Source organism: Benincasa hispida, chromosome 1, assembly GCF_009727055.1.
Source record: "Benincasa hispida cultivar B227 chromosome 1, ASM972705v1, whole genome shotgun sequence".
Classification (NCBI taxonomy): Eukaryota; Viridiplantae; Streptophyta; class Magnoliopsida; order Cucurbitales; family Cucurbitaceae; genus Benincasa; species Benincasa hispida.
In genome coordinates, this window is record NC_052349.1 from 71153898 (window position 1) to 71166329 (window position 12432).

At 37.8% G+C, this 12432-nt stretch overlaps 1 protein-coding gene across 2 annotated transcripts in view; it reads left to right on the forward strand.

Annotated features, from left to right (window-relative positions):
• LOC120072738 overlaps positions 1 to 12045 on the forward strand; it is a 66744-nt gene extending 54699 nt beyond the window's left edge. The window contains exons 12-14 of one of the 2 annotated variants that reach the window (XR_005480593.1): positions 5882 to 5938; positions 11551 to 11668; positions 11774 to 12045. Coding sequence is in view for 1 of the 2 variants with exons in the window: in XM_039025214.1 (XP_038881142.1) it covers positions 5882 to 5938; positions 11551 to 11607 (114 nt within the window). In the remaining variant the exon portion in view is untranslated. Of the gene's footprint in view, positions 1 to 5881; positions 5939 to 11550 lie in introns of both variants that reach the window. The other variant, XM_039025214.1, reaches the window with a different exon arrangement.
• The last annotated feature ends 387 nt before the right edge of the window (positions 12046 to 12432 follow it).

The following is a 12432-nucleotide window of genomic DNA, read 5'->3' on the forward strand; positions in this document are numbered from 1 at the left end:
CCATGTAAGACGAGTGTGATCATCGATGAAGGTAACGAACCACCGTTTACCTGATACCGTTGTGACATTCGAAGGGCCCCAAACGTCACTATGTATCAGGTGGAAGGGCTGGGAAGGTTTGTAAGGTTGTGAGGTAAAAGACGCCCTAGGCTGCTTAGCACGGATACAAACATCACACGACAAAGATGACATATTCACATTACGAAATAAATGGGGAAATAGATATTTCATATAATGAAAATTTGGATGTCCAAGACGAAAATGCCATAATAAGAAATCAGTTTCAGAAATAGTAAGAGAAGACCGTAAACAAGTGCTAGATAACTTCTAAACGAAGCATCGTCGGAAAGAAATAAATGGGGATAAGTGGCCTTTTCCTGCAACGGGGGCAAATGACCCATCTGCAATTCTTATTCTCTCATTTCCAGCACTTGGATAATAGGAGAGGAATTGGTCAGATGATCCAGTTAGATGGTCCGTTGCTCCAGAATCAAGAATCCAGGATTCATCTCCCTCAGCAAAGAAACTAAAGGAATGGGGAGTTACCTGACTGTGCAATACTGCCGATTCCGACTTGTACCTGGATCCACCTGGCTCGTCCCTGGAGGGCACCATCACAGCTTCACTAACGAAGGCGCGACCGGACTTAGATTTGTCGTTCGGAGGACGCCGCTTGCTATTTGGAGGTCGGCCATGTAATTTCCAACATTGATCTTTCGTATGCCATGGTTTCTTGCAATGCTCACAAATTGGAGGGTTCTTTCCATTCTGTTTGTCATTTTCTGAACCCGATGACTTGACTCCAAATGCAACAGAGTCCAGGGTATTAGGCATTGTACCATTCATAGCGCTAGTTCGATCTTCTTCCAATCTGACCTCAGAGCAAACTTCCATCAGGGACAGCATTGGTCTTTTGTCCCAAAATTCGGCTTCGAACACCATCAAACTTCGAGTTTAAGCCAGCCAGAAATCATAGACATGGTGAGCCTCCTCAATCTTCGAATACTGAACCCCGTCAACTGGGCAATTCCAAACTATTTCCCGACATAGATCCATCTCTGCCACAACAGTGATAATTTATTGAAATAGGATGTTACGTCGAGTGTCCCTTGCTTGCACTCATGCACCTGTTTCTCAAGGTATAAAGCGTGAAGCATTCTGCCTCTTCGAGTAAGTTTCTGGACAGCTTCCCAAGATATCCAAGCAGAAGCTGAGTAAAGAAGAGGCTTACCGATCTGAGGCTCCATACTATTTAATAAAATTGAGCGAAGGAGAGAATCCTCCCCTTCCATATTCGTTCTGAGGATATCCGGGGTTTGGTCTGGGTATTTCCCCTATTAGATACCCGAACTTGTGCCGCCCCTCGAGAACCATCCTCACAGATTGTGACCAAGAAAAATAATTTTGTCCATTAAGTTTTTCGCCAATGGAAATTCCTGCAGAATTGCCTACAGACCCAGACATAATGTTTGTGAAAGGCAAAATAGGGTAAGTAGTTACCGGAGTTTCTGAACATAACGCAACCCCCGGGTATGTATCTGGTAGAAAATCTGTTGAAGGATTGGCCAAAGATCTAACAGCTGCTCCACGTGCAGAAATTTGGTGTTGAAGGTTTGCCAGTTGCTGTTGAACACTAACAGTCCCACCATGAATCGTTGTAGGTTGTTTCTGCCCATAAACCCCTGAAGATATCGTTTCTGTCGGTGTGGGAAAACCAACAGGAGGAGCTGGCTGACCAGAGGAAAAATAGTGGGAGACAAGAAGTTGCTGTAAAGGGTTCGATTGGACCGGGTTCGGCTGGATTGGGTTCGGTTAGACCGGGTGGTTCAAATGACGTTGTGGGTTCTAGTAGACCGATATATCGGGCACATTCAGAGGGCTTGGAAGATTCGAATATGGAAAACTCGATGATGAAGGAAGACTCGAAGATGGAAGATTCGATGGGTAGACAGAACTAGGTAATGTCGGAAGGGAGAACGACTGACCTGAAACCCTTCCGTCGGCGGGATCTGGAGCAGAATCAGCGGCTGTAAAACCCGGCGGCTGGAAAACATAGGAAGTCGACAATGGACGCTCGTATCTGGGCTGGGCTGACGGCGGATGGTCGAGTCTCGACGGCAGCGGCGGCAGTGTGGTTGAAGTCGTCGTCGGCAGTGGCGGGGATCCTCCGACGGCAGTAACGGCTGGATCGATTAGGGCTGGTTGAATCTGAATCGGTCCAAGTAATGACCGTAGGTATTGATCGACAGTAACCCTAATTTCAGCACTGTTAGAGTTTTCTCTTGGAGTTCCATCCTCTACTAGAGTCGATGACTGAATCTCTTCTATTCCAGTACGTTCTCATCACCAATCTCTGATACCATCTTGAAAAGTTAGGGGAAAAAGAAAAAACACCAGAGTTACGTGGAAAACCCTAGACCAGGGAGAAAAAACCACGATAAGAGTTTTTATTTTTAATTCAGATACACAGTACACAATACAAGAACATGTATAAATAACCAAACAATGAGAAACCCTAGACTAATAAAAGACAAAAACACCGGGCTAAAATATAATTTCAACAGAATTTAAATGTAATAAATGATCATCATAGCAACTATAAATAAGAATATCATCAAAATAAACAACTACAAATCTTTTTATAAATGGTTGTAAGAGTTGATTCATTAATCTCATAAATGTACTTGGTGCATTAGATAGTCTGAACAGCATAACAAGCCACTCAAATAAACCATCATTAGTTTTAAAGGCTATTTTCCACTCATCTCCTAGTTTAATTTGGATTTGGTGATATCCACTCTTTAGATCTACTTTCGAAAATAGGGAAGCTCCTCTTAATTGATCTAGAACGTCACTAAGCCAAGGTATAGGGAATCAATATTTTATTGTGATCTTATTAACGGCCCTACTATCAACACATAATCTCCAAGACCAATCGTTTTTAGGAGCGAACAAGGCTGGGACTACACAAGGACTCAAACTAGGTTGAATAAGACCTTTATTTAGTAACTCTTGAATGTGTTCGTGTAAATGGTGTATTCTTTAGGGCTTATTCTATAGTGGGGAAAATTAGGTAAAGTACTACCAGGAATGAGATCTATTTGGTGTTGAATGTTGCATAAAGGTGGCAATGAAGAAGGCTCCTCGGTTAAAATAGGAAACTTGTCCATTAAAGATTGCACTTCCAAAGGTATAGGGGCAGGTGATTCTTTAAAGACATCTTGTTTTTAAAGGCAACCAGGGGTCTTTTTATTTTCAAGAAATCAGCTTTGGTAGTTAATGTAAAAAGTTGTGACTGATGCTTTGTAGGTTTCTTATCTTCCCCTTTTTCCAAAGGTAGGAGGACAATTTTCTTATCTAGCCACATGAACTCATAGGTGTTGCTTCTTCCCTTATGGATTGTTTGATTATCGTACTGCCATGGTCTTCCTAAAAGTATATGGCAAACGTCCATGTTTATAACGTCACAAACTACTTGGTCCTTATATTAATTTCCTATAGATAAAGGGACAGAGCATAGTTCATAGGCTGAAGCTTCTCCATCTTTTTTAATCCAGCTTATCTTATATGGATTCGAATGAGCTTCAGTTTTGAGGTTGAGGGCATTTACAAGTTTTTTAGACACAACAGTTTCACAGTGACCACTATCTATTATTACTTGGCATACCTTACCATTTACCATGCATCGAGTCTGGAAAAGGGTATTTCTTTATGGATGACTTTCCTTTTTAGGTGTGAGGAGGATCTTTTGAATGATACAAGAAAACTGGTCCCCATCATCTACTTGTAAAAATTTGGCATCTTCATCCGACTCTTGGTGTTCTTGGGTCGAATCTTCCTCTTCTTGAATGGTTAGAGTTCTTTGTGGGCACTTGTTTGAAAGATGTCCTTGCAGTCCACACCGAAAGCATTTACCTAAAGTAGGATAGTTATAGGGGTTAGAATTTTTTCTAAGAGTAGTACCATAATTACCTTTGCTTGTGGATGCTCCCTTCTTGGATTGGTCTTCCTTTCGGGCCATGGAATTTCTGTCATGAGGAGTAGAAGATTTGTTGGGTTCAAGATTGGGTTTCTTTTAGGCATTCTATTGCTTACCCCATGGGAAACGATTGGAGTTCTTGACTGAAGTTGCTTCTTTCTTCTTTTTCAATCTTGGTAGCTAAAGCAATGGCATCTGCAAGATAGGCTAAAGGATGTAGATTAACGATTTTCTTGATGTCTTCTCGAAGTTCAGACACAAATCTTGCAATTTGTTATTGCTCAGTTTCAGGCAAGTTATTTCTTGCACCAAGGCGATAAAATTCCTCGGTATAATCAGCAATGGAGCATTCCCTTTGACAACATTGTTGGTATTTACTATAAAGTACTTGCTGATAATTCATGGGAAGGAACTGCTTTTTCATTAAATGTTACATTTTAGGCCAACTTCGAATGGGAGATATGCCATAGTACCTCCAATTGTTCTCAATTTGCTCCCACCATGCGGAAGCACCACTTTGAAGCTTGTATGCAACCAATCGAACCTTCTTTTTCTCGGCAATGTTAGTATAAGCAAAGAAGTTTTCTACGTTCTTGACCCAATCGAGGAACCTTTCAATGTCCATACGACCATTAAAAGGTGGTAGATCCATCTTGATCTTGTAATCGGGTGTTCTTGGAATTCTTGGTCTCCCACCTGCGTTCTTGAAAATCTTTGATGCATTTCTTGCACTAGTACTTCATCATCTTCCGAGGAGCCAGAATCATCTCCCATAAAACTGGGTAAAGAAAGGTCATTAGACCTCATCAACCTAAGTTCTTGAGAGCTATCTTGAAGATGGGCTCTACCTTCGGTGGGAATTCTTGGAGCCGAGTGGGTGGAAGTGAAGGAAATAATCTGAAGTGTAAGGTTCTCTATGGCTTTGGCGATGGTAGTGAGTTGTTTATTGATGTCCACGACTGCTAGTTCAACATCATTCAAGTGGCCTTAGAGAGTGGATGAAAGCTTCCATAATCATGATGATTGAAGGGAAAAAGGATCCGAATTTGACAAAAGTCGGCCTAGATTGGGGCTCTGATACCACTTGATGCACACACAACACACAAGTGAAGAAAAAATACCTCAAGTCTTATTCAATTCCCCAAATGATACAAAGCAGCCCTTTATATAGGGTGCCAGCCAGTTACTATACACTAGAGATGACCGGTTTAGTAGGTAACCGGTTATAAAACAAACTTAAAGGAAAATACAGTTAGACTTTAAAATAACTAACAAAAGATTATGTTTCTACATCACACACACTCACAAGTAACAGGCAAACTGGCAAACATACGATTTCATGAGAAAAGGAGAATTTCATTTTTTTCTTTTTTTTAAATACTAAATTCCTGTTAAGTATAAAGTAACTGACATTATGATCTTACTGCTTCATTGCTTGCTAAAATTATTATTGTGGGCTTGTTAAAAAAAATTCCAATGCTTCTGTCTTCTTAGGAACAATGTACTACTACAATGCTGCTTAATCTGTTTCGTTAACGTGGTATATTTTAAGAGGGGAGATCAGGGTTGAGATGGGTCATGTTTGCACGTAGAAAATGGGATGTAGAATCAATTTTGGCTTTAAGAGTATAGAACACATTGATGCCGTATGACAATGAATCATTAGAATACAATTACTTGTTTCTAATGATCTCATTTCCATCCCCGTGTACCTTTGTTGGTTGATGTTATGTGTTTAGGCATTTAATATTTGAAGGTGAACGCACCATATGGTTTGTATATAAACCCTCTTTTTTTAAAATGTCATCTTCAAGTTCACTTGCTTGATAATGGTGGCATGTCTTGTATTATGAATTTACAACAAAGAGGTTTATTAGCTTTCTTTAATGAATGCTTCAACAGGGAATTATTCTGAAGGAAAATGGTAGGTCTGGAGATGCTGAGCGGATGTTCATCCAAGTGAGTATAAGAGTATCTATGTGGTGATTTTTTTTTACCACACATGATAATATTCATCCGATACCAAATTCTTGCATAGCTAAAGTGACATTATATGCACAGTTCTAATTGTCAGTCATAGGTGCTATTTTACATAGTACATGTAATACTTAACAAGTATATAAACATCTTATTGAAAAAAACAAAACAAGTATTTGAGCATGGCTTCTCATTTTAGGCTTACTAGGTTCTTGATGTTGGTTAATAAGTGGTATATGTACTAATGAGTTCTAGATCCTGAACCAAGGGGTCTAATCAAGTAGGATGCTACTGTTCTATCTTCTTGCAAAACGAGAAGTGAATAGTTTCTCCCATTTGGCTCTTGTATAAGAAACGAGTGAAAGAGTTTCCTACATGTAAGCTTTGAAACCCCAACCCAATCAGGGTCAATTGATATTTCTCTTAAGATGTTACATGGTGTATACACAGTTGATGAATGCTAAAAAAACATTATTTTTTCTCTTATTATTCTTATGAGGAAAGAGTTTCTTAAATAGAAGAAATACCCAATTACAAATAAAAAAAGAATAAAATACAGCAAATATAATACAATAAGTACAATATAAAATTTCACAATAAAGGAAATAATCAACACTCCCCCTCAAGCTGGTTTGAAGATATCACTCATAGCTAGCTTGTCAATCAACTTGTTGAATTGCCACTTTGGAAGACCTTTGGTTAACACATTTGCGGATTGTGGACAATGGAAATTGCTGACTTGTTATCATAATAGATGTGTATGGACATTGTCTGAGAGAAATTCAATTCTTCTAATAGTCTTCTTATCCATATGTCCTCACAAATACCATGGGCTAATGCCCTAAATTCTGCTTCAGCACTACTTCTTGCAACCACACATTGTTTTTTACTTCGCCAAGTAACCAGAATTCCTCCAACAAAAGAGCAATACCTCGAAGTAGATCTTCTATCAGTCGTGCTTCCTGCCCAATTAGCATCAGTGTAAACCTCAATGTTTAGGTGGTCATGCTTCGTGAATAATATACCTTTTCCTGGAGTACCTTTCAAATATCTCAAAATTCTATAAACTGCTTCAAAGTGAACTGACCAGGGAGCATGCATGAACTGACTTACTACACCAACTGCGAAAGCAATGTCAGAACGTGTGTGTGAGAGGTATATGAGTCTCCCTACAAGCCTCTGGTACTTTTCCTTTTCTTTTACTTCTTTTTCAGTTGTAGCAACCAATTTTAAATTTTGCTCAATAGGAGTTTCTACTATCTTGCAACCAAGTAAACCTGTCTCATTCAGTAGGTCAAGAATATACTTCCTCTGGTTTACAAGAATGCCATTTTTAGATCTGGCAAACTCCATTCCTAGGAAATACTTTAAGGTTCCCAGGTCCTTGATTTGAAAATCATTAGCAAGGTTTTTCTTCAAGATATTCAGTCCTCTCTCATCATTACCTGTAAGAATGATATCATCAACATACACCATCAAAACAACCAACTTACCACTTCCAGTATGTTTATAGAACATAATATGATCAGCTTAACTTTGACTAAATCCATAGTTTGTGGCTGCCTTTCCAAACCGTTCAAACCATGCTCTAGGAGATTGTTTAAGCCCATATAATGATTTCTTTAACTTGCACACTTTGTTAATCCCAAGATCCACCTCAAAACCAGGTGGTAAGTCCATAAAAACCTCTTCTTCAAGATCCCCATTGAGAAAGGCATTCTTCACATCAAGTTGATAAACAGGCCAATCAAAATTAACTACCACAAACAATAAGATTCTAATAGAATTAATTTTAGTTACTGGAGCAAATGTTTCTTGATAATCAATGTCATAGGTCTGAGTGAACCCCTTGGCAACTAATTTGGCCTTGTACCTTTCAATACTACCATCAACTTTATATTTTACAGTGAACACCCATTTGCATCCCATCGTTTTTTTATCTTTTGGTAGTTCGACTATGTCCCATGTGCAATTTTGTTTCATTGCATTGAACTCTTCCATCACTGCTAATTTTCAATTCAAATCATTTAGGGCTTCCTGTATATTCCTTGGAACAAATAGCTTGGTTATTTGGATGTGAAGGCTTTATGACAATCGGACAATCTATGATAAGGAAAATAGTTTTCAATGGATATTTGGTGCATTTACGAGTACCTTTCCTATGGGCAATTAGAATATCAAGATCAAAGACATCAGGTAAAGGATTAGAAGGAGATAAGAACTAGGAGAAATAGGAGTAAAGTGTTTAATACCTGGATCTTCAGGATCATTCATCGAAGTATTTGATTGGTCCTGTGATAAGTCAATTGTCCGATCTCGGACTCTTTGAATCAAGTTTCTTCTAGTATAAACCTAAAGCTCAGAATTTCTACTTGTTGAGTCATTTTATAGTGTTTCTCCCCTGAAGAAGAACTCTCCATACTTGGTATCAAAGGACTAGTGCTCATAATTGCAGGACCACTAATGTTTGGGAGAGATAAAGTATCCCAAAAATTATCTTCAAGGTTAGATATCTCCATCTAAAGAAAATTTGGGCAAAAAAATAATGATTTTCCAAAAAAAGACACATCCATACTCTCAAAATACTTGTGGCTCAAAGGATCAAAACATCTGTAAGCTTTCTTATGAGAAACATAGCCTACAAAAATGCATTTAGTGGCTCGAGGATCAAGCTTAGTTCGAGAAAAAGGAGAAGTGTGGACATAAGTAGTACACCCAAACAATTTAATCGGTAAATCAGAAGACAACCGATTATTAGGGAAAAAAACTCATTGATGTGATTAAGATGAGTTTTAAAATTCAAAACCTTAGACGACATTCGATTGATCAGATATGCAGCTGTAAGAACAGCATCACCCCACAAATATTTTGGAACATTCATAGAGAACATAAAGGCACGAGCAACTTCAAGTAAGTGTCTATTCTTTCGCTCAGCAATGTCATTCTGTTGAGGCGTGTCACGACACGTAGCTTGATGAAAAATGCCCTTTTCTTGCAAAAAAAAAATGGTTAATTGTTCATTGAAATATTCAGTGCCGTTATCAGAGTGAAAAATTCGAATTTTTGTTTGAAATTGAGTCTCTATCATATTGTAAAATCGAACAAAAACCTCTTTTATCTCTGACTTTTTTGGTAACAAATAAAACCAAGTTAAACGAGTGTGGTCGTCTATAAAGGTAACAAACCAACGCTTACCACTATGAGTTAAGACTTTAGACGGACCCCAAACATCAGTATGAAATAAGGAAAAAGGTGATGAAGCCTTGTACGGTTTAGGCAAATAGGTGAATTGATGATGTTTGGCAAAAATGCAACTTTCACGTTGAAAAACTGAACAATCAAATCCTTTAAATAAATCGGGAAACAAATACTTTAAATAAAAGAAATTTGGATGCTCTAATCTACGATGTCAAAGCATGATAGTTTCTTTAACAGAAGGAAAACAAACACTACTCAAGCCTTGAACTTTTTTATGATTGACATAAACTTCATCAAAGTAATAGAGTCCATCAATCATCCTAGCACGTCCAATCGTCCTCCCCGATTCCTGATCCTGAAAGATACAAGGAATTTCACAAAAGATAACACGACAATTAGCATTCTTAGAGAGTTTACTAACAGACAACAAGTTACAAGCTAATTTTGGAACATGAAGGACAGAACGTAATATAAGTTTTGTAGTCAAAGGAATAGTTCCTTTTCCTGCAATAGAGGTGAAGTTGTCATCGGCAATGCGAATTTTTTCATTGCAATACACAGGAGAATATGATTCAAATAAATAAGAGGAATTGGCCATATGATCAAAAGCTCCATAGTTTATAATCCATGGAGATGAATTACCACATGAGAATGTCTTAGGATACCTATTTAAGTCAAGGAAACGTATGAATTATTAGATGACGAATTGGTAGGGTTTGATGAATTTGCTCTTGCAACATGGGCAACATGGTAGTAATTAATAATGGGAAATAGTAAATCTACCAAACCAAGTAAGTCGAAAACCAAACCAAAATTATTGAACCAACAATGAGTAGTGAACTGAACCAGTGAACAACCCCAAATAGTGAACCAAACCAAGTAATGAGCTGAACCAGCTAAGACCAAGCTGAAAAAAAAAAAAATCAGACCAGACCGGTTGAAACAAAACTGAACCAGTTTACACTGATTTTATATGGCCTCTACGAACACAAAACAACAAAACTCCACGATGCAAACTCATGAAGAGGAATCCATTAGAACAAGAAGCAGGGGGGTTACCCGATTCCGTTGAGATTAAGAGGATTCCACCGATGGTTCCATTGGAACAATCACCATTCACCGGATCAATAAAGGTGCACAAACTCTTCTGAGGTGCGCAAGCTCTTCATAAGGTGGGGTTGAAGCTACAACACTTAAAAACAAAATCCAAAAGACAGGGACAATGTGATGGTGTCGTGCAACTATGGCTTGCCTCGTTGGTTTGTACTTGTTCAAGCTAGATCAGAATCCCCAACTTGAGAAGACGACCTGCGATCGGAAGTAAGGTGTGCTATTTAAGACAGCAGGTAGGGTTTTGACAATGATAGGCTAGGATTCTGGCTATGGCGGTAGGTTTTTAGGATTTGAGACATAACTTTGATTTTCCAGCTTTGATACCATGCTAAAAAAACATTATGTTTTCTCTTATTAATCTTAGGAGGAAAGGGTTTTTTAAATAGAAGAAATACCCAATTACTAATAAGAAAAAAATAAAATAATTACAAATAAGGAAAGAATAAAATACAGCAAATATAATACAATAAGTACAATATAAAATTTCACAATAAAGGAAATAATCAACAATGAATATGTCAACTTGTATAATATTCAAAGAAAAAATACAATTTTAATCCTTGAAGTTTGAAGTTTGGTGTCTATTTGATCTAAAGGAGAGGAGAGATGAAGAAAGGAAGTAGAGGGGACGAGACTCAAGAGAGAATGTCTAATCAGAACAAGAAAATACTAAATCGATATACTTTGATAAATCAACACATATAGTCAGTCTACTAACGGTTCTAGAAGCTCAGGAATCATTTAGAGTTATTTTTCAAATCTCAAAGACAAAAGTCCATTTTAAAATCTCAAACACCAACCCCGACCTCAGAGGCTAAAACTGTATTTTCTCCTAATGTTTATGTCAAATTTTCTATTTCTTTTGGTGAAAGAAACAATTCATTAACATGAAATCAAGAGAGAATCCCAAACATTACAAGGTATTACGGAAAGGAGCGCCAATTAATGACTAAAAAAGATAAATTAAAATGAGTGAAAATGTGCTTTGTTTTACCCAAAAAAGTGGTAGACAAAACCAGTTCCATAAAACGATTAAAAGAGGAAAAAGAATCACTATAGGCCATTAATCATCAAACTAGGCTTTTTTTTTTCTTTTGGTAGTTTACTAGGTTTATTTTTCTTTGCCCTCCCACACAATTTGTGATTTTGATAATTTGGACAGCTGCCATTAATTAAAGATTACATTAAAACAAGATGTTTGAATTTCGAAATGTAAGACGCAGGGTCAATTATAAATTTTGAAGGGAATAATATAATAACAGGTTAATAATGGCTATGTGCAGGCCCGATTCTTTGCTCCGGAGAATGCCAAGATGCTTGTAGACCGGTATTCTAGATGACCTTAGCATCGCCTACATTCCATTTATGAAAATCTGAAGCACAACTGGAGAAGATAAAAGGGTGCGTTGTGATCATGTACAAATAGAAATTCGATAACAATATATTGAATAGAAAAGCCAGTTGTATTTCATGTTGTTATTATTATCATTATTTGGTTATACACAGTGCTCATCTCTAAATGGAAGCAAAAAACAATTCTCCAGTGAGCGGGTTGCTTGGGCCATTTCCTTCCGCTAAAATGGTCTTATGGTTGCGTCAATCACATAAAAATTTACCCATTCAGCCCCAACATGCTCAAAAAGGTTTTGTTGGTTAATGCATGTATGGCGGAGTGTACACGTGATAAAATTCCTGCTACGTGTCTTAAGGTTACTTGATGTACAGCAGGTGTATTTGCTTTGCTGTGTATATATATTAATTACCAATGTTTTATAATTTTTTTTTAATCAATAATGACAAAAATAGGGTTAGAGGGAAAAATAGGATTTGAGGGAAAGTACTCCAAAAAATAAGTGTTTAAATCGTGTACCGGGTACACGAGTACCTGGCCATCTGACACACCCAGTCTGGCGTGGCAGTCATGCAGGTTTGACTGAGGGAATCGTGTACCAGGTACACGATTACCCGAAGTCGTATACCCAGTACACGACTTCCTCGCATTAAAAACTTCGCCCGTCCTTTCTTCCTTACCGAAACGGCCCCTTCTTCTTCCTCACCGAAACTGCCACTTCTTCCTCACTGAAATCGTTTTAGATTGTTTTTGCATGAACGATTTATTCCTCTTACCAATTTTTTCTTTCGATTTCTTCTTTTATTTTGCTTTC